The 27,970-nt window shown below is 44.0% G+C and overlaps 2 protein-coding genes across 4 annotated transcripts in view; both read right to left on the reverse strand.

Moving 5' to 3' along the window:
• Positions 1-107: 107 nt before the first annotated feature.
• Positions 108-27,933, reverse strand: abl2 (c-abl oncogene 2, non-receptor tyrosine kinase). Of its 3 annotated transcripts, none has more exons than XM_037113578.1 (11): positions 27,132-27,933; positions 13,621-13,782; positions 9,923-10,218; positions 9,558-9,830; positions 9,215-9,299; positions 8,904-9,081; positions 8,618-8,802; positions 8,368-8,520; positions 8,074-8,163; positions 7,675-7,857; positions 108-5,628 (listed from the first exon to the last, which is right to left on the reverse strand). In XM_037113578.1, exons 1-11 carry the CDS (start codon positions 27,346-27,348, stop codon positions 3,806-3,808), a joined length of 3,645 nt encoding a protein of 1,214 aa, XP_036969473.1. In that variant the 5' UTR covers positions 27,349-27,933; the 3' UTR covers positions 108-3,805. The 3 variants fall into 3 exon arrangements, with proteins under 3 accessions (XP_036969473.1, XP_036969472.1, XP_036969474.1); XM_037113577.1 differs by having other exon boundaries at positions 13,621-13,785; positions 27,132-27,932; XM_037113579.1 differs by lacking the exon at positions 27,132-27,933 and adding an exon at positions 14,137-14,319.
• si:dkey-21p1.3 (collagen alpha-1(I) chain) overlaps positions 17,730-27,970 on the reverse strand; it is a 39,429-nt gene continuing 29,188 nt past the window's right edge. The window contains exon 63 of the transcript XR_005077577.1: positions 17,730-17,769. The gene's annotated coding sequence lies outside the window, so the exon portion shown is untranslated. The remainder of the gene's footprint in view (positions 17,770-27,970) is intronic.

Raw genomic sequence — 27,970 nt, forward strand, 5'->3', positions numbered from 1 at the left:
CTGCGGAGCCTTGGCACATGGGTTGCACGCACTACCAACCGAGCTAAGCGGCGCCCCATTTAAAACTGATTTAAGTGTTAAGAGGATGATAAAAAAAACCAAGAGTGTAACAGTATTCATCAATATCTTTATTATTTACAATAGGCTTAACACTGATAAGCAAAACTTCACAGTAATATAACGTGAGCTTTAAATAAAAAACAAAACAAAAAACACAAAATATATATTTTGTACAATAAAAAAGTTAATGTTAACATCTCTGCCATTTTTTTTCATCCCTGTTTAGATTCACATATTCCATTATTGTGTGTGTTGTTTTTACATTGCACTCGTACAACTGAAGAAGTGGCCTTTGGTATAATGATGTGTAACACACGTTCTCCAGAGCTGTTCTCCAAAACAGGGAGACAGGAAGGTAAAAAAACAAAACAAAAAACAAAACAGAAAAAACAACAGATATACAGGATACATGCAGGCAACATAAAGAAAGAAAATGCAGACGACTGATAATGAGAATGAACACAAAATTTGTGGTCAGCATCAGTTCAGATATGAGATTTGAAGATCAACAGTGGAACCAAATCAGTTTATTGACACTGTAATCTTGGACTTAATTTCTACATATATTATTTATTTCAAACAGTCCAGTTTGGAAGTTATAGGGAGCTCTTTTTTCCCCCTCTCTGATAAGGCTTTTAGTGAAACCTGCGCCAGATAGATGCAACTACAAATCAACAAAAACTTGATGGGTAAAGAGGCCAGACAGGAGCTTGGCAATTATAAAGGTTTTTTTTTTTTTTTAGACAAAAGTTTTGATGTGCTCAGATTATGAGACAACAGAGCAGCAGCAGACTCATATGTGTCATTTGTTAAAGAAGTAACATATGAGCAGTGTGTAACAGGCCACTGATACATGGCCTTGGTAACTTAATAAAAAGTGCACCTTTTGGTTTCAAGTCTGCATGAGACCATTACTCTCCAGATGATAGAAATGCATGCTGTAGTGATACTGCAATATTATGGTAAAGAAAAGAAAGACATGATTTTTTTTTAATGATATGCTCTAGCCATATGAGTGAATTCTTGCAACGATAGTGTAAATTATTTGCTCACACAAAGGCACCAAGAGTCATGAAAAAAATATGGCATTTTCCGTTAATGTTGTTCGAAACTCACAGTGATTAAATTAATCATCATTTTGTCTCAAAGGATCCTGTTTGGCAAGAAGTTGGACACATATACTGACAGACAATAAACATGAAATGATGATATGAAACGCACCACAAAACAAGTTGACAAAAAATTTTACTTGGCAAATCCATCAAGTGTCATTAACAGGCATTGTGAAAGTGTTATGGAACCGCAGTGTTTACAGATTTGATTTTTATGCAACATTTGTCAATGAACCAATGTCTCCGAGGCCTTATCCAGTGTACATTAAAATGTGAAGCCAAAGCAAAGAAAATAAAAAGATCTGTGAGTTGAGTGTGCGCTGTACACAGTTTTGTTCGTGCTCAAAAAAAAAAAAAAAATATCGAGCAGCTCTTTCTTGGACTTTTTTTTTAGTGTGTATGGGCCAATAAAAGAATTGTAATAATAAATAAAAAGAAAAAAAGAACGGCACCTTAAGAAATTAAAGAGTCATGCAGATGAACATTCGACCGGATTCAGAACGGAAGAATAATACATTCATAAAGCAGATATTCAGATCTGGGTGGATGAGCCTCAGTCTTGCAATACATCTCTTCAGTCAAAAACATTACTCTTTATGCTGTAACCACACATAAATCTTTTGTCTCCTGGATATGAAATAAATCAAATATTTACATAACTTTTTCTCTCAAAATAGGTCTGTGCTTTTAATAAAAAAAAATAAAACAAAACAGGAATAATTTAAAATTCAAGTTCATACATAGACATTCTAAAAAGCATTTTTTTTTTCTTTGAACCAAATAATGTACAAATCGCTCATGTGCTGAAGACATACTGCAGTTTGTTTGCTGAGAGATCAGTACTGTGTGATTAGTGTAAAGTAGGTCTCTGCGTTTTCGCAGTGTTCATACATTGAAGAAATTCTGAGGCACTGAGGCCGCGACAAGGCTACAGGGAATCCAGCACTGTCCATACTCAGAAGGACACTTATAGAAATACTGTCCCAATTCACCTCCTCATGCGCTACCCTGTGCTCTCCCTCTCCTCACTCTGCTCTCTATGCTGCATCATACAAGGAAGAAATGTGTGCGTGGATAACTGGACACAAATATTGAAATGCTTTAGGGGACTGGGGTTTTTTTTCCCCCCCAGTTGTGTGGCACTGTGTTGTCTGTGTCAGTATCGTCACTGAAGCGAAGACAAATGCTGTGAATATGATGAGACACCCCGCAGGGACTGAACAAAACAGATTCAAATCAATCTTAATTTCTTTCTTTTTTTAAAGATTTGATAAGCCTGTATTTGGTATTGATGAAACCTAAAAATGAACATTTCTCTTGAGCTTATTTACACGCTCGTCAAAAGCACAAAACCTTCTATGACGTAAGTGATCCCTTTAGTCGTTCTCAACTGTCGCACCTTGTGCAGACAAGTGGGAATGTCAGCGTCAGAACTGGTGATTATTCTGTAAAGGTAACTCTCAAACACAAGGCTTTAACCTGATACCTGCAGTTTTAGGGAGGTTTTTTAAAAATCACATTTGTCCATTTACTTAAAGGTCCCATATTATAGACAGTGAGAGTTCAATGGTTTTTATTTTGATAATAGTATCAAAATACTCAATCAAGAGAGAAATGCATTATATTAGAAACTGTGCCCTCAGCCATGCCCCAAGTTCAGCTGTGGTTGTAAAAACACTGGCAGAGCTGATGGGAACACACAGTGTGTGGTGACTGCTCAGGCTTGTGAGAGCTGACCAATCAGAGCAGACTGGGCTTCTTGGCAGACCTTAAAGAGACTGAAATGTTCAAACAGAGGGTGAATTGAGGCGCTGCAGCAGTAGCAGCATGTAAACATTGAGTAGATAATGAAAATAAAAGTTTGACCCTGAAAAATGAGCATAATATGGGACCTTTACAAATAATGTCAGTTGCAATCTATGAAATGAAATGAAAGTAAACAAAAAAAACACCTGCACACAAAATAAAAGTTTGAAATTGAGACCCCAAAACCTTGAATCATGTTTAAATCCACGTTGTTTTTCAATGCTTCAGAATACAATGGCTTTTTTAAAAATGGCTTATGGTCACTCAGTTCTCCAGAAACTGAGCAAAATACTCTCCTGTGAAACACCAAACTGATGATGATTCACACATTCATGAAACACTGTATGAGCTTAGTCAGTGAAAACAGTTGTCTAGTCTTCTCAGTAAGGCTGGGCACAACCACCACCACCACCACGCTCGCTCAGTATGTGGCAGACTGACAGATAAGCAGAGTGAGAGTAGACCTACTCTCTGGCCTGGCTACACACAGCTGATGCACTCGACATTCATTTAACAACGAGGCCTTTATCGGGGCCCGGTGGAGATGTGGGCAAAACATTTCATGGTGTGACTTAAACCACATTTAGCTTGGTATAAACATTTCTCAATATGTACAGGTCAGAGCAAAATTAGTGTCCACACTGGCATTTTATGAAACGGTTGTTTGTAAACAATAAAAGGATTACATTTTTGTAGTGATTTCTCTGAGGTACTTAAAGAGATTCTTCTCATTTCGCCCCCCAAAAAGCTGTCAATAGATCCGGAAACATAAAGGAAATGTAAGCGATCTGTCGGGTAGTAAGAGGTGACAGTTGCTGTCACAGTGGCTACCTCTGCACTACATCACTAATCTCTTTAATACAGCCGTGCAGGTTGTCCAGTACAGTGTTGGGCCCCATGCTGCTCAGCCCTCCTCCTCCTGATGACGATGCCCTCAGTTCCTGCAGGCTGAGCTCCAGCTTCCCCACCGCCTCTCGGAAGGCAAATTTGTTCCTCATCTGAGGGATGCAGTCCACATAACCTGAGCAGTAGTCTAGCAGCTGGTGGCCAGCATCCAGCACCTGGCTGCTGGCAGGGCTTTCGGAGCTGGCATGGAGGGCGCTTCTCAGGCACTCGGCGCACTCCAGCAGGGCCTCGCGGCTAACGCGCTCCAGGGGCACCCTCTCCGCTTGCTGCCTGGTCCGCCGAAGTGCCACTTTGGAGCCGGCTGTGTGTGAGGAGGAGGCAGTGGTGGTGGCTCCGTTGGCCATTTTGGTGGGAGTCGTGTTGGTGGTGGTGGAGCATGACGAGGAAAAGGAGGAGGAAGATGCAGGAGGCACTTGTGGTGGTGGCACTGACGGTCTGCCCGTCGTCGCTCCTCCTGACGTTCGCCCTGACCTGTGACCTTTCAACGTGTCTCCATTTACCTCCACAGGTGCTCCTCCTACCTGCTCCTCACCGTCGCCGCTGTAGGAGTGTTGCAGGCTCCGCAGAGTAGGAGGAGGAGGAGGAGCACACTTGGGTTTGACAAGTCGTGGCCGGTCCCGGTCTGCTTGGTGCTCAGACAGCAGTTTGAAGCGGTTCCCCTGAGAGTCTAAGCCCACCAGATGCACGTCAGCTGGGCTGTGCTTCAGCGTGGGGGAGATCAGGACCGGAACTTTGTGGTTGTGAGTCGGCGCACCTGCTGCAGCTGATGACGCACTAGAACTCGAGGTCTTAGAGGGAGATGGCCAACTCTGCTGCCTGTCCAGTCCTCCCGCATTCTCTTCTCTACCCTCCCTGACCCGAGACAGACTGTCTGATTCCCCGACCTCCCCCCCAACCCCTGGTGCCCTCACCCCGACAGCAGTGCCCCGGGGTAGTAGCTTGGCTTTGGGCCTTTCCCTGATCTGTGCAGTCCCCTCATCCATCCTCCGCAACAGAGTTTCTGAGGGCCGTGCAGCCCCGTTCTCTGGCTGGGAGGTTGTGGAAGCAGTCCTCTCGAGAGGGGGCTTTGCACTACGGTTCCTGGGTAAAGTCAGCGCCATGCGCTCCAGGTCAGGCAGCCCAGCAGACATGGAGGAGGTAGAATTGGACCGAGGAAAGGGCTTAGGCCCTCCAGCTATACTTCCACCATCGTCTGAAGAGGCTGTCTTTCCTGTCCGTAGCCCCAGAGTCTTTTTGATGAGTCTGGGCGTGAAAAAACCAGCCAACCCACTCCAACTGCTGCCACTCGTCAATTGAGAGCCAAGGCCCCCGCCAGAGGGCTTTTGTCCAAAAGCAGCCCCACAGCAGCGTGACTGACCCTGGGTGGGTTCCCCGTGGGTGTGAGAGGGAGAGGCAGAGAAGCCACCGAGACTGTCCGACTGGGGTAGGGGAGGAGGAGCGCTGAAATCTGCCGTCGGCTCGTATTTCTTGTGAGGCTGTGTTTCCATCTCCCGGAAGGAACTGCTCCTCTTGGGTGGCGTCGGGAGGTTCTGCTGGAGCTGGGAGGATGGCGAGGAGGACGACGAGGACGACTTTTTCTTTATGAAGGAGCTAAAGAAGCCAGTCTTGCGATCTCGTGTAAATGTGCCCATGTCCTGTGCATCCTCCAGAAGGCCAGCAGGAGATTTATCTCGTGGCTGCTGTTTTCTGGGTAGAGCCGGGGAACCTGAGCGACCGTCCCCCCCAAACAGCGTAGAAGCCCAGCCTAGAAAGAGAAGAGAGGGCCAGATTAAAACCAAACAACAGAACTGGGCTGAAGCCAGAAGGGAAACATCTATCTTTGTTTAAGGCTGCTTAATATCTAATAAAAAATACTGCCCTCAAGCCTTTTAGTTTCTCAGTATGCCTATACATTAACATCACTCATTGTAACAGACAGGTTTGCTGTCGTGATAAGATCGACTCCATCTTAAAGCTGGTTTTTCCTCCTTGGGGACTCATGAGTAAGGAAAAGGCTTTTCAGAAAAAGGGATGGAGCGCTTTGAGGCTCCGCCAGTTATGAGTGTGCACATACCAATTCAATGATTTATAAGCTACCCTTGTAAAAAACCTGATGATGAATGCACTTAATGGTAAAACATGCCAAACAGAAACTGCCCAACCCCTGTTACTAGGAGGACTGTTGTGCAATTATAATTTTTCACATTGGGCTTGCTGTTAAATCAATAATGAGTGATGCATCATTTTCTCTAACCTTGAGTCAATGAATAAGGACAATTCACTCACGCAGTATGTCTTACTTGGTCATTGGTCTCTCTAAATCAGTAGTATCTGGATGTAAAAATGAATGTATACGAACAACCACAATCACGGGCATATCACATGTACACTTGATGTTTTTGAGAATTTGGTTTTGTGCTTTATGATAAGTTCACATGACTCTTTATTCGATTTATTGGATGCATAACTTATTGAAAGCTATTCTTCACTTTATTGGAAGTAAGTTGTGTTCGTGGAAGTAAACAAAATGGCCACAGTGGCAGAAGAGGTGAAAAGAAGTTAGACCAAGACAAAGACAGACAGTCTTATTTACACATCAGGTAAATCACATAAATATAACAATTTTATTTTTAATATAAAACAAATAAATAAGCAATAAGTTAAACGAGACAAGACAAACAACAGACAATAGTATGGAAAATTTTATATTTGGGTTAGCAAATATGAATACATGGCGTGTTATGAGTGGGATGTGGGAATAATGGCAATGTAACAAATAGGACAAGACAGAATATGAGCATCTTCCATCACAGATAACAAATACATTCCACATATATGTCAGAAAATGACACCATGAAGCATCTAGTTCACCACGATAAAATTATTGCATTTGATTTGCTTAATTTGTCTTTCTTGTACTATATGGTATTCTTTGAAGCAGCTGGTAACTTCGGTTTGGAAAGGTGTTATAGAGATAAAGTTTATTACTTGTTATTGTTATTATCATTATCATCATTATTATATTTATATTTATATACATATATTTATATTTGGGAGTCTTGTCATCAAGCGACCCCATTAATCAGATGATACATGAACTGGAGGAAACTAAAATCTTTCATGTCAGTGCTACAGTGTTGTTGCTTTATGTAACCTGCATTAGGAAACTAGCAAAGACAGGATAAATATTCAGTGTACTCAAATATTCAATCAATATAATAAATATAAACTCAGTTTACTAATATCATATGTTCGTTGGGACAGTAGGGGACTGTTAAATGTAGAAACAGTCACTCTCAGTACTTCAAAATCTGGTAAAGATGACAGGTGACACTGTAGGATTTCTACAGTTCTATTCTTGTTGCTGTGGAGGGATTATTTTAGCGTTTGTGGAGTACATCTTTAGGTTAAGAGTGTTCTATTATAGTTTTACTTTTATCTTTATGACTTTTAATTGGTGTTGGTTGACTGAAGTTTCATTGCTGCATGTTTGTTCGTAAATAGAACCTTGAACCTTAGAAATCAAATACTTGCTCCTAAATGTATCAATTGCTGACACAGTTGTAATTCTAGGCCAGTTTATGAGGACTACGTCAGGCTGTGCTTGCAGAACTGCCTCGAAACAACACCAGATGATCGACCGGGTGCCAGTCGGACGCCAGCAGCAGTGTTCAGTTGGAAAGGAAGATGACGGCTCTTCTCTTCAGACGCCGGGCTTGGCGGCGCTGCAGTGTACTCTGTGGATCCTCTGGCATACCTGCAGAATCATAATGTGGTGCAGCGGACTGGTTGGTAGTAAGGTAGGCTGTACCTGAGTGACCATGCGAGCCGTGGTCGGATCGCCCGTCGAGTCCGCCCTCAATGTTCTCCTTGTTTTCTGTGTGCTTGTGGAGTGTGCGAGATTTGGAAGGCAACAGGGGCATGTCGTGACTGAAAGAGTGCAGTGGTCCGCAGTGACCAGAGGAGGCCGTCTTACAGAGCTCCTCAGCCACCTCTGCAATGTCCAAAAGCAGAAAAAAATATTCAAATTTTACACTTTCATCTATACTTCTCTTATTTACTTATCTTACTTCCCATATTTATATACTTCCTCTTAAAGAAGCTTCACTGAAGAGCCTTCTGTATGAGACTCAGTTTGCCTGTTCAGCATAATCAGCACAGCAATTTTAAGAGCTTTATAAAAGCAGGTTTTGAGCTTCTCAAACTGTACCTTCAGAGATGCTGGAGTCATGGAACATCGTTTCAAATGCTTGGTGGATCTCTGCAAATGACGGCCGGTCCAGAGGGCTCCACTGCCAGCCTGGTAGTGAGACAGACAAAAAGGCGTGTCACTAAAAGAAGGTACTGTATGTGAGTGGAAAGCAACTTTTAAGCGAAGGACGCAGTAAATTGTGACATGACACAGAACTGACAGACATATGGACAGACTAAACTTGTTCCAACACATGCTGTCAAACTCTCTTTATGTTCATGTAAAGAGGTAGGTAAGATAGCTGCTACTCACATGCTCTCATGAGTTCATAGACTTTGGGTGGACATCCCTCAGGCTGCTCCATCCGGTAACCTTTCTCCAGGAGGTCATAGACCTGAGACAGATCAATGCCAGGGTATGGAGACATGCCATAGGTGGCAATTTCCCATAGCAGCACCCCAAATGCTGTTAAGAAGATAGTTTTTGAGTATCAAACATTAGCATATTAGAAATACAAGAGGGGAAAACACCGAGTATGAATGTATGCACATGGATTGCTCACCCCACACATCAGACTTGATAGAGAAGGTGTTATATGCAAGGCTCTCTGGTGCAGTCCACTTGATGGGGAACTTGGCCCCAGCGTGGGCAGTGTAGGTGTCGCCAGTCATCAACCGGCTCAGGCCAAAGTCTGCAACCTTCACGACATGATTCTCCCCGACCAGGCAGTTCCTCGCTGCTAGATCCCTGAGAGAGAGAGAGAGGTGGGGAGGAAAGAGAAATTAGACTACTGTGACACATGAAGTGGACAAACTCGTGGAGAAGAAAACTAGACTATCCTCCCTTACCTGTGTATGAAGTTCTTCTTCTCCAGGTACTCCATGGCAGAGGAGATCTGTGTGGCCATGTACAGCAGCACCACAGCATTTACCTCCTCTTTGTCACAATCCCTCAAGTAGTCCAACAGGTTGCCGTGTGGCATGTACTCTGTCACGATGTAGAACGGAGGCTCCAGCGTGCATACACCTGTGGGAGAAGCAGCAGTCAGAATACAGTTACCAACAAACACTAAGGTCAGAATGTACTGCAATAAATATTGTTCATGTGCATATAAAAAGGGTCATTAGCCAAATAGTCAATGTTGGTTATAAATACTGACCTAGTAGCTGAACGAGGTTTGGGTGTTTAACCTCCTTCATGACAGCGGCTTCTTTCAGAAACTCTTCAACTTCCATGGTGTCCTCCTGTCATATAGAAAATTGAAAAAATTCAAAAAGAGAAGATGGAGAAGTTTCATCAGTGAGTTGTACAGACACAAGGACTGGCCGCAAGTGTTCAGCACATGTAATACCAAAGTCCACCTGCAGGTGATGCTCTACCACCACTGTTTTACCCATGCCTCACGACTACAGATCAAAGTACAGAAATAATAATTATCAAGAACATGCTATTCTTACAATTTAGCCTTCTATAATTAACTTGATAGGAGGCCTTTTTCTTACCTTAAGTGTTTTGACAGCCACGGTGAGGTTGTACTTTTTCCACACTCCCACATACACCTCACCATACTGGCCTCCACCCAGCTTGTGCTTCATGGTGATGTCTGTGCGCTCCATCTCCCACTTGTCATGGATGGGCGACACACCGTACACTGTGGGTTTGTTGCATTTGGGTGCTGGGTAGTGCAGGGTGGTGACCAGGCCATCTGCTACAGTGGAGTGGTGGTGGACCAGCTCGGCCAGGGTGGCAAAACGGCTCTCGGATGTCACATACACCTGAGGAGGGGAGCAGAGGGACACAGTTTTGAAATGTTATCAACATCTTAACACCAACTACGGCGAACTCTGACCACTCTGTTAAACTCTACCTTTCCATCAGAGCCTGTATTGATTCGGTAGTGGTACACTCTCCCCTCATAGCGGAGAGAAATTGACAGCTGTCCCGGGCTGCTCTCACTTTCCCGGACCAAGAAACTGCCGTTGATGAGGGATGAGAGCAGGTACTCTGCGGCGCTGCGTGACACGGGCCCGTGGTACCAGCTGTGCTTCTCCAGACTGTTGACTGGCGTGATGTAGTTGGATGGTACCCAACCCTGGCCGTTCTTTGAGCGCACTTCGCTCCACTCCCCATTCTGGTTGTAGCCCAGCACACGCAGCTTCTCACCTGGACATGAGAGGGCAAACTTGTAAGACCAACTGTGGCAGCTTAGACTGGTGGTTGGAAATACAACTATGTGTCTTGCTAAAGTGCCCTTTAAAAAAAAAAAGACATAATAGCTAATCAGTACTAACAAATGTCTTAAATTAAAAAGTGAAACAAGAGCTTAAAGAGAAAGCATCTGACACGGATCACAGGAGTAAATTAATTTGGTTTTCTTAGAAATTCCTTAGGGAGACACAACACAAAGCGAAATGTCTTATCAGGTAACGGGGTTTGTTGTTAATAACAGGTCATAAACAGCAGAGAGGAGTCATGGATACGACGTGCCTCTCGTTGAAAGTACATCAAACACTATGGAACAATGATAGGGTTGGGTGAGCGGCATATCTGTCATAGAGGGCTAGGCAAAACCAGGCATGTAGCGACTTGGTCTGTTGTCTCCGTCTGTCTGTGACGCAAGTGCAGAAGACATGAGGGAGCAGCGGGGTTGATGTGCTGGAGACTGGAGGGGAGAGGGAGCAATCAGAGCAACAAACACTAAATGAAGCCGTGGTCAGACTGATCGGGGATTGGAAAAAGAAAAAAGGGGAAGATGAAGGGGAGGAAGAGGAAGAGAGGGAAGCAGAAGTTCGAGTCCAACTACCTCTGCACTTCCACCACACCTTTCGACACCAAGTTTTCTTCCTGTCTACACTCGTCTTTATCTCTCCCTCCACTCAGACTCGCACACAAATCCCTTCACCCCTTGAATTCTTTCAGTAACTCTGATGACTACACGGCATGTTACTCTTTAGTGGGTGTTCAGACTGGAGAAGAAAAAAAAACAACAAAAAAACGCAAGGTGCTGCGTTGGTGTGGTGTTGCTTCAGATTCTGGTGAAACACTTACATTAATCACAGTGAAGAAACTGATTAATGCTTTTAAAGGCTTATCAGATGCCAAAACACTGTGTAGTGGTTTAGAATACCCAGACAAGAATTCACAACTTGAAACATTATCACAGTAGCAACAATGCAATAACTGATTATTATCGGCTTCTTGTGACCAATAATCTCTAAAAGTTCAGGGTTTCCCACACATATAGGATCCACCTAAGTACATTAACAGCAACCATGTATATTTAGTGATCCATTTTAGCAATTTTTAATTTTTCTATCCGTCTGAGAGAATGACACCATCTGCGGTCGATTAACTAGCGGACAATCTGCCCTCAGTCTCCCAACTACTGTCAACCAAATGCTCTCTGGTTACATCCCTCCTGTAAACTGGCTTTGACAAGAAATACTGGCTGTGATGTAACTTCTCCTATTTAACGTAGACCTACATATACCGTTCACTTGTACCAACTTTTGAGTGCAGCTGGTTGCTGCAGTGTTGTTTGGGACATACTGCTTTTGATCGGCTACATAATAAACCAGCCTCTTCCACACACTGCTCGCTGGCTGTTATGACAATGGATTCAAGGGTGAAAAAAAATCCTAAAGGAGCAAAGAGTGTTCTGCAGGCAATCGGGGTCAATCCCAAATTGACCCCGATTTGTAGAGCTAAGCAGACTATATCCCTCCTCTCGGAACCCTAACAATTGTGTTGTCTTCCTCTTAAACTGTAAAAAAAACATCCACATCGGCAACAACATGTTTGGCTCTCTAGTCCACACTGTGTGGTGGCGGTCTTCTTTCTAATCTTCCTTTCCTTCTTCTTCTTCTCTATGTTTCTCACAAAGCCACCGATATGGCATGTGTGGTTGCAAGTACTTTACTGGTCACAGCGGCACCATACTGAATGACTGATCATGCTGCAGCAAAAGTTGAGCCAGGTTCCGTTTTAATTTTTGCCAGACTACCCTGTCTTTTCTGGCAAACTGAGCCGCAGGAACAGCCTTGTTCAAACGAACGAGGTGACTGCGCCTTTTTTTCCACACTGGGCGAGAATTGATTTGGATGCAGATTTAGGGAATCATGACTGGGTCACATAATGCCTTAAACTGTAAGAAATAGCAGAAATTTAACAGTAAGTCTAGTCAGTAAAAGCAACCATGGCCCGCAAATCAGACCTTCTCTTAAAGCGAAAAACTCTTTGCTAGCTATCCAGAGAACTACATTAAACAGAGATGGTTATCCACATCCAGCCCACCAATCCATCAGTCTCCGCTGTGTCTGTCTTCCTCTGTGTCTGTAAGTTTTGTGGGAGTGGAAACACTGACTGCCTCTCTGCCTCACACTGGGAGCAACGTGTGCCTGAAGCGGGCCTCCGGTCTGGTCTAGCCTGGTTTGGCCTGGCATGGAGAAGAGACGACGCTTAGCCCCAGACAGGGGCCTGCTAAGCCTCTCTCTGTGATCAGCCTCTGCCCGCTGCGCTCATCCACCTGTTATTATTACAGTTGAACATATTCCATATTAATGCAGCATTAGAGGCATGCTGGGCTGGTTCCATGTGACAGAGCAAAGAGCAGGACGGAGAGGAAAAGTGCAGCGGAGCCTGGGAGTGCACATGTGCTTGCATGCATGTGGGCAGGGATCTCAGATTCACTCCATGAGTCAGGGTCTAAACATCATTTCCATCCCCGGCAGCTGCCGTGGAAGTCCTAAAACGATGGATAATTAACACACTCTGCCACGTTTAATGCTTTAGATCGGGTTGGGGATAAGAGCCTGGCTGTCTCTGGATAATATTATAAAGATATTTTTAGCTCATTACTCAGGGGAGAGCTGGGTGACCGGTTAACTGCTGCTGGTTGAGAGAAAGGAGGTCTTGACTGTTTGCAATGGAGAGAAGAGTGAGAAAATATTGAAAAGACATCAGTTGTATTTTAGTCTTGCTGTTTGCAAAGCTTTAAAGTAACATTTCATTGTGACCAGCTATAATAGCATTTTTCAACATCTGGATTTGTTGATAATGAAGAATAAAAGCATTTAGCTCACAAATGTTGTTAAGGAATCAAAGTTACGTTTAAAAGAGCGTGTGGGTGTGACAAAGAAAACTGTAGGCTGGGTCAGATACCTGCTGATGTCACAACAGGGTGAAATCATAATAATGGTGGTTTCTGCTCCAGTGACACACTACATTCCTCTGACATAACTATACTTTTACTCATAAAACATTCTTTTCTAGGAGCTGAGCTGCCAATCACTGTCCCTGCCTCAGGGCATGACTGTAAGAAAATCACTCAGTTCTGTTGCAACAAACAGCAACAATGCTGCTTAGGAAGGTGTGGTTGAGAAATGAGTAACATCACGTAGCTAAGAAACAGGCTTCGGTGATGAAACATGGAAAGACTGTACCGTTGGACAAGCCTTTCAAGTTTCAGCACACAACATGACTAAAACGTTTTTTTGAGAGTCAGTAAGCAAACATAAACACGATCAGCTGGGCAATTAATTCACAGTGATCAACTCCACTGTTTACCTTTGGTGATGCTGAGCGTGTTGTCTCCGCTGGCGACAAAGTCATAAAGTGCAACGAAGAGGTTGGGGTCGCTCTCGGCCGCCCCCAGCAGGTTTTCCTTGGAGCTCCAGCGCACCGCCTCCGTCAGCGCCGCCGAGTCCAGGCCGAATGGCCTGTGGAGAGCTTCTGGAGGAAGACGATAGGGCAAAGGGCAGGAAGAGAGAAGAAACACTGTTAGACTAGAAAACAAAATTGTGACTGAGATGCAACATCACTCACACATGTGAACAGTGGCAAGAAAAGAGACAGAAACACTCCGACACATTAAAAAAAAATAACATATTACAATAAGTTGCTTTATGCCTAAAAGTCTCTCAGCAGATACAAATCACAAAAAATGTTCTATTCCTCTCCTGTCTTGAGGCAAACAGTGCTCCAGTAGCAGGGGGAGCTGAGTGGTAAGACTGATGTCCTCTAACCAAATGCTACAGATTGAATCCAGCATAATCCCAAAAGCCCATTTCACACATGGTCTACCTGTCTGTCCAGGCGGGTTCCCCTGCCTGTGTCCTGTGTGGAGGGGACGGCCGCTCAGAGCAGCCCACTCTTCCTCAAAACTGCTGCTTGCCTGCAGGCACCTCAAAAGCATTACTTTAACCAATCCACTCTCTGAAGAGCACTGTTATCACGAGACACACAGAGGCCTGTTGTGTCTAGCCCAAACCAGGTAAGATCTGATGAGGGAGTGTTTTTGTACCTGTGTATATACAGAGAGCAAGAGGGAGGAGCCAAAGCACTGGGATGGGAAGCTGTGATGACCATAGCTACACTGCGCACACCCACAGACATACAATGATGAACGAGTACATGCGTAGCTAACACGCAGTACACTCGACAGCTGCTGCCAAACTCACTGCATGTCTGGACAGCTGCTGAGCGAGTGGGAGAGGAGGGTGGTGAAATCGAGGGACACAGAACAAGCAGCAAATACAAGCAAGTTTGAAAACAACACGTAGGGTTTTTTTCTTGCTTTAAGATAAGGTAAAGGTGGTTGCTCAGCATTAACCTAGTGATCCATTATTCATTTGTTTACAGGATAACTTTAAAACATAAACAAAGTCAGATGTCCTAATCTATAAACTCTGCATATAGGAAGCATCAGCTGTAATCTTAAGACTATCACTGAGAGAAATAACAGACTTGAAAAGTTTAAATTTACTTTTACTTGCTTTAAAGGTCTAATATGTAGGATTAAGTGGCATCTAGCTTACAGATTACAACCAACTGAATCCCCCTCTCCTCAACCTCAGAGGGTGTAGGAGAACCTATATTGTCCCCTTCTGTTGTCTGCATCAGTCTACCAGAAAGACAGTGAAACGTGGCAAATTCAATCTCTGGAAATAGTTCCCCCTGTATCCAAACAAACCAGACCCTTAAAATTAAACACACAACTGAAATTAAGTTATTGAACAGCCTTCAAAGGTGCATTAAACTCCACGGCTGTTTCAGGAGTGGTATGTCCCCCCAGAAAAATACAGAGAAGCAAACGGGTAAGCACCACACAAACCCCCAGATGAGGACAACACCATAAACAGAGCTGATCTGGCTGTATTACTTTTAAATATGCAACTTGTATAAATATTATAATATTTTTGGTAAAAATTCTAGTTCATGCTGATGCCTTAGATTAAGAAAATAAAAAAAAATTGTGGGTAGCATTTAGTGTTTTAACAGAAAAGGACAACTCACAGCACTTGCAAGGAGGATAAAGGTTTACTTGTGGGTTTCACCATCTATCATCACTAAAAGCTACCACCTCCACATTCAGGCTAAAGTATAACAAGGACACTAGATAATTGTTAACAGTTCCTCCTCCTGTAGTAGTTATACCGATTCCTTCTTCTAATTAATATATAATGGGCTTTTAATGACAAGCACTTTCACCTTGAACCACCGTGGACTGCTTTTGTGTTTGTAATTACAGTTGGCAGTGAAACAGTGAACATAGTTTAATACTATTAGAACAGGTTTCATTATTCATAACAAGATCAGATGAAGACAAGCAGCCAACTGAATGGAAAAAAATAATAAAAAGAATAATGTCAATGCTGCGTGCCACTCGTAGAATTTCAAAACTCTAGTGAGATTTCTACCTGCTGTTTCTTTATTGTGCTCATTTTACAAACTAATTGGTGGTTAAGAATGGGTTAGATGAAGGGAAAGATTACTAAAAGCATGACTGTGATTGACAAAGACTCTACAGCCGACTGTGACAACTGCAGAGCAGCTTAGAAGGTAACATTTTTTCCCCATTTGGTTTTCAATTTCGCTGCCGAGATCAGAAACTTGATAAACGTGAGATGCCAGACAACTTTTTATCATCGGACCATAATGAGGCAGTCAGTGAGAACGGTGCAGGCTTTTCACCCCAACATTCTGAGACACTGGTGATTAAACCACGTTAAATGCTTCAACTGATCCATGCAACCCAAAGTACCGAGTGAAAACAGTTTGTCTTTGTTCTGATCTTACAAAGTTGGCAGAACTTCATCAAATAATAAAGCACTTCACATTGTTGGTCTGCACCATGCGGCAGACACATGCCATGCACGCGTACGAAAGCAGAGAGATTGAACACAGAGATTCACTCGAGTCAGCACTCGGTATTTGTCTCCTTTGCCAAACAATTTAGCTCTTTATAGTCTAGTCTGTCCACATCTACATACGAGGGCTGCCCACCTTTGTTCTGGACCAGCATGCACTGTAGCGCAGCGCTGGCCGTGACCTGGCTCAGCCACAGCTCCCAGTACATCCTCAGCCCAGGTCCGGTCAGCTATCCAAAGAAACACTGTGGTTTTCTTGATCCCGACTCCGAACAGTTGGTTTAAAGCTCGGCTGTGTCTATGTACACTCAGACGGTGGAGACTGAAAAGCACAAGTGTTCATTCTCCTGGCAAAGAAAAAAAAAACTATAGAGAACGAGCCACTTCTCTAAACCATCTCCTTCACCGTGGGAGTACAAACGCCGTATGCAAAGCAATCCGAGAGAGTCGGAGACCCCCCAGACAAAGTATTTACCCACGCCGTCCTTGAATCCGACCACCTGAACTTCTGAAGTTACAGTAGTGACTACCAGCCTCCTGCTGGGAACTCCCAACTAGCTTTGATGTGGCCTGGGGTCCATCTGGAGAGCACAGACATCCATGACTGATGTTCTCTGTGGTTTAATGCACTGTAAGGGATGGCAAAACGTGGCAGAGAGAGGGAGCGAGGAAGGTGTGTGGTAAAGGGGAGGGGGCATGTATATACAGAGGTTGGGGGGGTGGTGGTAGGGCAGGGTGTATGGTATGGAAGAAAGTGGAGCTGAATGCGACATGTGTGCATGTGTGTGTATATGTGCGGTGTGGGAGTGTGTGAGGCCTGGACCAGCGCTGTGGCCAACAGCAGATGGCTGGTCTTGTTCTCCTTGGATAGGAGGGGGGGGGGGAAGTCCTATTGACCCACACTTTTCTCCTGTGTGTGTGTGTGTGTGCACGTGTGTGTGTGCACATGCGCGCATGACTGCAACTGCTACAGCCAGGCTGAGCCAACTGTCAGAGCTGCTCCTCTTACACAGCTACGTATCACATCACTCTTCTCAGGAATGTTTTTAATGAAATAGAGATATTAAGCCATTTGTCAGAGGTCTCGATTTGAGGACTCTCAATTCCAGACATCCCAGACAAAGAGTAAGACGCGCAGTCACTTCGTCAAATATTCCAAGCCCCAAATCAAATGACCTAATTAGATCAAATTGTTTTCATAACACTAGATCCAGTTTCATTAAGTTGATCATATTTCTTAAATTGCTTCTAAATCCTTCTAACAGTGGACAAAACGCAAGATGCTGTTCCACTTGGCCAAGCTCAAACTGAAACGGTTTGACTGAGGGAGCAGTTGCTCTGCGTGGGGTATGTCGTGTGCCCGTCCGGGTGCCTCAGTGTGTGTGCTGTGAAGTGTAGCACATGTGCATTTTGAAGAAAACTACGGCTCTTTGTGTCGAGCAGAGCGGAGAGGGTATTTGCAAGTCTGTGGGGCACGCCAAGCCTGCAGCCCCTAAGACAGCTGGGACAGAGGTGACCCTGGCCCTACGGCACACACACACACACACACACACACACACACACACACCATGAGCCACACATCAATCTCCTTGCTGCTTCCCCCGCAGCTGTTTGTATGTGTGCCTCCATGTGCCTATAAAGCTTTCACTTTGCCAGCCCACTACCATGTGCCAAAATATTAAACAACGCAATAACATCACTTCCAAACTCTTATCAAAAACAATACAGATCGCGTCTGAAGCCCATGACCAGCGAGGTAAGGGTGTATTTTTAGCTGCTGGAGAACAAAACATAGCAGCATGACTTCCAGAAATAACTCTGCAAAGCGCATGGTGATTGTGGTGGTGCAGAGATGGATGGCTGGCTGCCCTGCAGGAAGCCCGAACAAAAACCTGAGACAATGCCGCAGATGACACCCACGTACACAAGACATTACATAATCCTACGCCGCGGGTCAGATAAGATCCCACTGCAGACTTTGAGACAGAAAGATGAAGAATACAGGAGAGTCACCTCTACAAATAACAGGAGGACTGCAGCCTGAGAGACTGGTTTACAGCGATCCGGTGTACTGTATGGCATAAATAGTATCAGCATTTCTGATATTAACACAGACCACATTGTGCTTCATCGATGAATCATGTTGTTACATAAACACAAACCCGGATGTTATATCATTATATCACCACTGGAGATTTGAAGGAACATGTAAGAGATGATCAGCTGCTGCCAGTAACTTCAAAGTTAAGGAAAATTTTGGACTCAAGTAAAATCATGTTTATTGGTACAGCTCCAAATCAATCTATCACACTTTATCTGATGGATTTATAATCTGTTCATCATTAGATGTCCTTTAACCCAACCCCTTTTTGTCCATTAGTTGAAAATTAATTGCAGAGTATCGACTAAGAGATTCATCATGAAAATAACTGGCAGATTAATACTGAAAACAATATTAGTTGCTTATCTTTGAGAAATAAAGATGTTTAAAGAGGTCTCCTAGTGTTTGAGGCTATTGTGAAGGCAATTTTTCCTTGGTTTTGAATATTTAGTACACAGACGAGCCAAACACCACTTGATTAACCCAGGAAATAATGAGACAGATGAATCAGTTTTTAAGATGATCATCAGTCGCAGCCCTATCTAGTTTTCAAAGAGGGAAAATAAAGTATCAACACTACCAAGTTCTGGTCAAGTAATTGAGCTTGAAACATAGAGACAATAGAGGATGTAGCGCTGCAACAAAGGCCGAGTGTGGACTGTGATACCTATCAAACAAAAGCTTATATAAAGTATTTAATATTTCTGTATTAAAAATGTTCAAAACCACCATTAATTAATGGAAAATACAATGTTGTATAATGTGTGAGTTTTTTGCAGAATGATCTCTTCGTTGTCCTAATTTGTGTACAAACCAGGCATCCTACCTCACGCAAGATAAAACCTAACAACTGAAGAAAAATTATTAGTTGAAACTGTACTGAAGTTAACATGTTTGTGGGACATGTCATGATAAGGATTTACGAGAAATCCATCTACAGCTTGAGAGGTAGTCCATAGAGAATGTCTGAGTGGAGAGGAGAGTCAGTTGTTGTTCATGAGGACTGGACAAAGGACAATAGGCTCATTAATGCCATATCGCAAATGTGCATGCGCGTGTGCGTGTGGACTGGCTCAGAAAAATAATCCCTTGTTTATGAGGACTAGAAATGTAAATTGTGAAAACAAAACTCGGGTGCTTGCAGATATCTCAGTTTGAAACATCTGAAGAGTTCATGAGCAGTGGAGTGAGGTTACACAGTATATACACTTAATAACAACAGACAACATGTTTACACTTGTCCTTTGGCCACACCGGAACATTCATTTGTCTCCCTCAATCAGACCCTCGCCTTTAACACATCCTGGTGTTGCAAACCTTCCTGACTAAGTAGTTAAACATTCACATGAAGGCCGTGGCCGGGAACGCCTTTGAATGTTCTCTATTCAGCTCCGTCTACACGGCCATCATGTCTGCTGAGTACATGGAAAAATGCCAATTAGGGAGTGGACAAACACCAGTCTGAGCCTAAGGGCCAGTGGATCATCCTGGACTGGAGAAGAATGGTGTCCTAACCTGCAGCTCACTCGGCCCTGCCCCTCTCAGGGCTTATTATGGGTTAATAATGGGATCTAAGTGCTTCCCTTTAGGTGTGCAGGAAACAAAGCTAAGTGCTCTTTTATGTGACAGCAGAGAGAGGACGAGAGTGGCATATGACGACTTGAAACAAAAGCCTCATCCACACTAGTCTGCTTCACTCATTGTGCAAATATGGCAAATGGCCAATTCTATATTTTCATAGGCTAATTCCGATACGCACACAATACGGAGTTAACCTGAAGTCACACTGGCTCTCTTATCTATTTGGTGAAGGGCGCCTGTGCTTAAATATATCATTCAGTTCAAGTGATGTGATGAAGTGGAAAAAAAAAAAGCAAAAACTTGTCTTTGGATTGTTAACAAGCTTTTCTACTTAAAATTCCCCAAGTCAAAAAGAAAGCTTTTTTTTTGGTCAGCAGAAGTCTAAAAAATCACAGTGGAAATTTTAAGCCGTCATGACTAGTAGATGTCGGAGCACTGTCTTCACAGGAGATCTGCCCGCTCTTGTCTACTTCATCGTGCAATGTAACAGTGGGTGATGTAAAATTTCTGACTGAGGTGTGTGGCTGTGTTGCCAACCAAGGTGTGTTTAGCGCAGCCGATTTTTCCAAAACACTCTCCTTGTTGCTTCCTGCTTGCTTTTCTTCTCTCGTCGCAGCGAGGGTTTACAGGAGAAACCGAAGGGCTAATCTTGACGTCTGAACAACTAATCTGTGCGTGGTGTGGTTAAGCTGTGTTAGGATGTAGGTTTAAGCTGCTTTACATTAAATGACTCAGTTTAGGGAGCTGACTGCAGCCAGACAGGTTTTACTTCCACTGAGCTCTCTGTCTGATAGCTGAGATGCCTCTGAAGAGCATCTGCATTCAATGTATGTGCCATGATGCCACACCTAACTTAAATGGTTTCTCTACTTATCTTACAAATACGATCACAAATTCAACATCTTAACTGTATCAGTCAAATAATGTCACAATAATGTGGTGGAGCAGCAGGATGAAAGATAGTGTTGTGCTATAAACAGTCCAAATTATGTTTTGTGATAGTGATCTGAAGAGTGACACATTAAAGGAAAAACTCACCTCAACATTTGCTTATCTACAAAATGTAATTGCTATTGCTATTGCAATTGCATGTAAGTGTTATTAAAAACACATATTTTGAATTTATATCAAGTTTCATGTCTGCCGGGACAAAAAATGTTGTGTTAATATAATAAAGCCTTTGTTGAACCCAAAGTCATTGTGAATGATGACTATTGTGTAGCAGAGTATACCGTGCTATGAAACCGTGACATACTCTGATATGGTTATTCTACTGTTAAGATCTCTGTTAAAATACTGTTGGTAACCCAAGTTTCAAATCGTGTCCCCGTCTGTAAGTAGACTTGGCATCCTACATAACTTGGCTGAGCGCAATACACAGCAATTTATTATGCAAATAATGTAGTTACAATTTCAAGCATTTTATCCAAAACCTGAGCACTATCAAACCTTAACACAACCATAAAACTGATGCATTTTCAAGGACTTCCAGCACCAACAGGAACCTGAAAAGTAACCTGTAATCTGTCATCGAGCAAATCACAAAAAGTCCTGTAAAAATCAACTACTCTTAGTCATCTCCTCTCAGAATAATCACTTCATCATCCGAGGGGAAACTTGAGGACAGCAGTGCCTCAGGGTGTCCTGATTAATGTTTTCTGACTGACTGGTCAGCTGGTGGGCGATTACACTGCAGGAGTAGGACGTGCTGGATAATCCTCATAAAGAACTGCAGCACATTACAACTTCACTGACGAGGATAGACAGAAAGGGAGACAGTGTGAGGAAGAATGTGTATGCATGAGCTTGCGTGTGTGGGTGTTTACTGTAAGCGTGCGCAAGTGTGTGTTTCCATCCAAGTCTCCAGCCTGCAACCCAGAAGATAAGCAGCAGAGATAATGCCAACAACAGAGGACCGATCCTGGAAGCGAATCAATGCTTAACAGGCTTGGCACGGGGACCGTCCCCCTTTCCTAAACCATATCTAGTTTTCCTCCCCTGCTTCTTCACCATTGCAGCTTAAGAGCGAAAGCGTGATTTAACCAGGAGCTACCGAAAAACAATTTTGCGAGAGTCTCCCCACAAAGTTGAAAACATTTGGTGTTTCTAAGCCGACAGCTGCCAGGGATGGTTTTACCATCTGCACAGCCAATCGCTTACTGTTCTGATTAATCCACACTCTTTAATGATATAAGCTGCACAGAGCCGAGGCCAAGGAATAAAAACTGGGACTGTGGTTTTGGGAACTACGGAAGGTTGACTGGTAGCAGATGCAAAGGCTCAAGGCTGCTTGGATGCAGAGGCACACAGTCACCATGACACAAAAAACTTTGGGAGGAAATAAAACTTTAAAAACTCAGCTCTAAGATGTTAAAATCTTCAGTAATCATCTGATCGGTTTCTTAAATCATCATTACATGCAAATAAGATAAATCTCCTAAGATTGTTGTCAGTGCGGTGGCATTACATTATCAGCATTGTACTGATTTGTAATGGCTTAACCCTTCTTTGACAGATTTGTGACCAGTACAGCAGCCACGGTTCAACAGAGACAGGACAGGCAGAGCTGGGTCTAACATAGAGGATCAGGCTGGAGGACAGAGAGGCCTAGCAGTCAGCTGTAATACAGGGAAGGCTTGGGATGAGGATGAAGGCACAGAGAGACATAAATTATTGAACACACATCCATTAGAGAGAACCAAGGTACATGCAGTCTTCAGACATAAGACATGTTTAATTGTGTTAAAATGAATTGCACAGAAAAACTCCATGCCTCTACAAACACATTTGCACTCACTCCCAACACTGAGACAATCGGACTCATCAGTTCTGCCCTAATTTCTATCCAGTTCTACTCAGAGGAGGTGTGGCCATGGCTCCTCCTAGTGGTTAATGGCAGTCACTAGGACTAACTAGCTAGTTTTGTTTTTTAAAATCAACAAATCATCTCTACTCAAGGATATTACATTATCTTTTAAAGCCTATTAAAATCTCACCCATAGCTGCTGAAGAATCTGAAGCTTGATTTTCTCTAATATTGCAGCGGCTGTTGTGTGACTTATCCTGGTTGTTGGGGGTTTTAGCACATAGAGTCCAGAGAAAAGTGGATTTGTCTCTAATCTAATTTCACCCGTGATGCAAATCAGCTTAGGTCCTTGGATCCTGGATCCAGGCTTCTCCCTTCTCCTCTGGGCAGCTTTAACAGCTCTGCACTTTAGGTACGGCTGGCTCTACATTCACTATCAGTGAGCAGCCAAGAAATATTCAAATCCACTCATCTGCCCCAATTTCTATGATCTGTTTAGAGTAAAAATAGATGAGCCGATTGCTTTGTTGATTTTGCAGAAAGAGCCGTCAAAGGCAGCTGCCGGTTCTTTGCACAGTCAACCCGCCAATCAGGCCGACCCACCCTAATTTTTCACAGGCCAGATAAAGGTTTCACTTCAGGAAGGCAAAATATAAAACATGTGAAAGTGACAAACTATGAAAAGCAATCATATGAAGTGCAAACTTGCAATTGCTTTATCAACAAGGCACATTTTCAGCAAATTCACCCCACTGTGGCAGTTCAAAAGGCGTCTCCCCACTTCAGCGTGTATCAGACAAACTCACTGCAGAGACGGAGATCTCTGAACTCCTGACAAAGCTAAAGGGTGGAACCATCAATACGTTGCAGCCACCGGTACTGCATTTCAACCAATACGCATAGAGATGGCTGCCTGTCTCCCCTTTGAATCAGCACATAGGCAATCTGCTCCCTGTCTGTCCTTGTTAGCTCAGTGTTTCCTAGCTGGCCCGTGTGTCTCGTGGCGTAAACACTGGCTTGCGGAGAGACAGGGATGCTGAATTAGTGATGAGCTTAGGGGAACTGCTGCACACCTGAGCGGGGGGGACAGGAGCTGAGTCACCTTGTCTAAAGTGGGGAAAGACAAAGACAGCCCTGAGCTAGAGCCACGTGTTGAAAAATTCACTACTACAGACGGATGAGATGTGACGGGAAAGGGGAGGCGCAGGCCACTGGGCCAGGCAAATTAACAGCCAATTTACACCAAAGGCCTCCAGACTCTTGTTTGTCCCTTCTGAAATGACTCAGTGATTTCATGCATACTGACGGAAACCCTAGTGGAAGCCTGTGCACATATGATACCCATTGAAAGACATGCAGCAACACACAGCCATGACTTCAACCGACAAAATCGCATTCTTCATAGACTGGCACCTTTCAATTACATACCAAGAAGGCATCACTTAGTTGCACAAGTATGCGAGTCAGCTATAAAGTGCTTAAGAAGCTGGATTAATAAAACCACTTCAACATGTTGATCTCTGATAGCTCTCAGCAGGAAAGTCTCTGAAGGTATTCTTCCTATGGAAACATGATTAGATATTTAAACACACGTTACATTAGATTTGCCAACACCTTGTCACACTGGTTGACTCTACTATCCATCTGTTGGTGTACTTCCTCTTGCTGCTGTGGCACTTTAGTTTCCCTGCATGCATGGGATCAATAAAGCTTATCTTATCTCAACTTCCTCCTGACAAGTCCTGGCCACATGAAGTCATTGTCAAAGCAACAAATCAGATCTAGACACCTCCCTAACACTGTTTCAGGACATAAATGACTGCAGATACATGGTTATACACTCAAGGAGCTGCTTGCTTACATATTTTGGAATTATACACCTCACTCTACATTATGATTGTCAAATGTATAAGATACTTAGGTACTCTGGTAGCTCACATGCTTGAGCGTGCACACCATGTACCCAAAGCTGAGTCCTTACTGCAGCAGCCTGAGCTTGATTCCAGCCCGGCGCTTTGCTGAATGTCATCCCCCCTCTCTCTTCTTGCTTTCCTGTCTCTCTTGTTGCCATTGAAATAAAGGCAAAAAAGCCACACAATCATCATAAAAAAGTGTTGGTACGTCAGTTCCTCTTTCATACCTCATATTTAAAATGATTTCATATACAAATTCAGTAGTACCAAGAGAACAGATCGACAGGCACATTTTCAACGCACGACACTGGAGTTTCTTTCCTCGATACAATTCCTGGAAAAATATTGATATTCTTTGATGCCACAACATTGGGGTCATCAACAATTTTCATTTTAATTAAGATTAGATTAATATATAAAAGTCATAGTATGAGAACTAGGTATGACCCATTTTCTTGGCTAGTAGAAGATAACAGAGTAGTTAACAAATAAACACTTTTTCTTAGAAACATTAGTTTTTTCCATCAGGTAATTAAAAACCATTTGTTTAATATGTACATCGTGTGTGTGAAAACTTGTGATTCATTGAAGTTTTATTGACATACGAACTAAATGACGAAGTAGTTTATGGAAACATAACTAAATAACAAATTATTTAAAAATATATTTTTTGGCCCTAATGAACACTGCCTCATAATCAACATTGCGCCCTTAAAAGAACAAGTCGGAACATCATCCACAAAAGACGTGTATAATCAATGCTGCATCATTATCACACAAATAGAAGAACAGAAGAAAAAGGCACTTTGATAGTCAATGGAAGACTGAGTGCACAGTCCCAAGCTTCCTCACTTAAGAGTCTTTGTTCTATTATTGTGTGCTTTGAAGGGTAGCAGTCTCTCTGCAGAGTGGCTATGTGACTGCATCCTGGCTGCTATAAAAAGGCCACTCCTGCCCCGACATCGGAGAGAACAGAGCAGCGCAGACGCTCGGTGGTGCTGCACTTAGTAGATCAGTGTATGCGCTTCAAGCTCGGGAGGGTTACTTTTAAGAAGTGCTGGCCAGGAACTGAAAATGTCTTCCATTCCCAAAAGCTTTGCACCTTCTATGTGTCCTTGCTCACTGCAATGGCGTGAGGAGGTTGGGTCTGGGACATTAGTGGAAACTAGAAAAGTCGTGCCAGCAGTTTTACATCCATGCAGCATATGCGAAGCGATTATCCCCGAGTGAGAAACAAAACCGACCGCAGGTACACAGACATCAAGCATCCTACCACAGTGCACAACCAACCAGAGCACAGGATGTCACAAACGCACAGAGAAACAAAGACAGGGTAAATCACGTGTGGGCGCCTTCTTGATAGCCACGTTAAACACGCTGGAAAACTGTGAAAGCCTTTTATGAATAAAATGCATTCAGGTGATATGGATAGTGACAATAACAAGCACACCATCTAATAGACATCCCGTCATCCCCATTGCTTGGAGGCTCCGATCAGCCACTGAGAGACTCTGCCCGAGGCGAGAGGGCTGGGAGGAAGGAGGAAGGCCATCTAGGGCATGGAGGGGTTACTGCTGGGCTATTGCTCCATGACTCACACAGCAGATAACAATATCAAAGCTCTGGGGCAGGAACATGGGTGATGGGAGGCACTGCCACACCTCTGTTTTGTGGACATCTGTCTTTATATGACAGTTTACCAGGTTTACTCCTGTAATGCGCGAGTTGCCCAACAGACTCCCTGAATTTCCCGAGTGGATAGACGTAAGAGTATTAAAATATAATCACATGAGAGTAGCTTTAAACTTTGATGTTTGCATGGCTGTAGTCTCATAATGACTGAAGGTGACTTCAATAATTCACAGAGATGTTTTCCCACAGGATCAAACTGTGCAGTCATCGTGCTGACAGTGTTGTAACAGTAGACATTATCAGACAGAGGATGTAAGTGAGCATGTGAAAACCACTAGGTATTGTAATGTGAGCCTGTGGTGGCTGCTATAGTGAGTTAATGGGGTGGAATTGCTGCTCAACCTCCGCAGGCAAGAATCAGTGTTTACCAAACCGGGGATCACACAGAGGAGCTATAGTGGGAAACATAACCAGCGAACCTAGAGGCATGACCCTTATTCGGGGAATAAGAAAGGGAGAGAAGTAGACTCTTCCTCTTTTCAAAAGCACTGACCCTTCCTGTGGGGACCATTAGGTCACATGCAGCACATACATTTGCTCCAGCATACTGGTTTATCGGTGCCAAATCTGAGCAAATCGGTAATCGATCTTCTGAATAAACGGCCCCTGCATACTCAGACAATGGACAAATTAACAAACACTCACACACACAATAAAATGGATGGGACATGGAAAGCTAATGTTGGTTGGTATGGCTATTTCCGCTAACGCGTCGTTGTCAAACTAGCATGGACTCGGCTAGCAAACGCTAATCAGCAGCAAACACATATCAAAGTAGTAAAGGGACTTCTTAATCGTCACACACATCTTTTTAATTAACGTGGTTCTCTCGTTACCTGAATGCTGCGTGAATATATTGATCCCTGGGTCGGGCACGTTGACTGCAGCAGTCCTGCCTGGCGGTGTCCCGGTGCTACTGCCGGGTTCTCGGGGTCTCCTCCCGGCGCCGCTCCCCCGGTTCCCCTTCCCTTGGTGCGGTTGGGACGCGTGGGGCTGTGGTGGCTGGAGTCCGGTCGATGTGCCCTCACCGACGCGGCCTACCTGCTGCCCCATCCCGCTAGTTTGGCGTAAGGACGTTTGGGACGAAGCGAGCAAACCCCCCAGCGCACCTCTGGTTCACATTCCCCCAAGCTGGAGCGGCCTGGCCCGAATAGTCTTCCTCAATCCCCTCCCCGCTCTTCTTCACAGAGCTAACGTTAACTAGCTCGCTTGGCTAGCCTGTTAGCTAACGTTAGCAGCTATCAGTGAAACCCACCCACCCTGCCTTTAACAATAAAATCGCAACCCCGGCGTGTGACAGCGATTATCCCTACCGCGGTGACCCAGACGGTATCCGAGCAGATACTGACGGTAGCCGACGAGCGAGATTCGGTCAAATCCGGAGCTTTTCAGAATCGTTTTGCCGTTGTCCGGCCGCTACGCGCCCCCTCTGACGCCGCCATCTTTACCGCAGAATAGAAGATGTGTTGCACAAGGCGGGGGGTTCGCCGCGATCCCCTGTCACCGTGATCCTCCACCTCTCCTGCACAACCGGGTCCCAACAAGCCCCGAGCACCGGTTCCAACGGGCGGGGGGCTGTTGTGGGCTGTCTGATCCCAGAGTCCTAGAGAAAAATGCAGAAAAGCTTTAAAGACCACCATGAGCTATTGTTTTGTCCGGCAAATGCACAGTGGTG

Source organism: Acanthopagrus latus, chromosome 11 (genome assembly GCF_904848185.1).
Source record: "Acanthopagrus latus isolate v.2019 chromosome 11, fAcaLat1.1, whole genome shotgun sequence".
NCBI classification, from domain to species: domain Eukaryota; kingdom Metazoa; phylum Chordata; class Actinopteri; order Spariformes; family Sparidae; genus Acanthopagrus; species Acanthopagrus latus.

Bases quoted from the DNA above. Each gene is read 5' to 3' on its own strand.
- abl2 (XM_037113577.1), bottom strand. From the start codon at position 27,348: ATGGGGCAGCAGGTAGGCCGCGTCGGTGAGGGCACATCGACCGGACTC. The intron at 13,786-27,131 runs GTAACGAGAGAA...GTCTTCCTCCAG, and splicing joins TATATTCACGCAGCATTCAG to AAGCTCTCCACAGGCCATTC. The intron at 7,858-8,073 runs GTACAGTTTGAG...TGGACATTGCAG, and splicing joins TGACTCCAGCATCTCTGAAG to AGGTGGCTGAGGAGCTCTGT.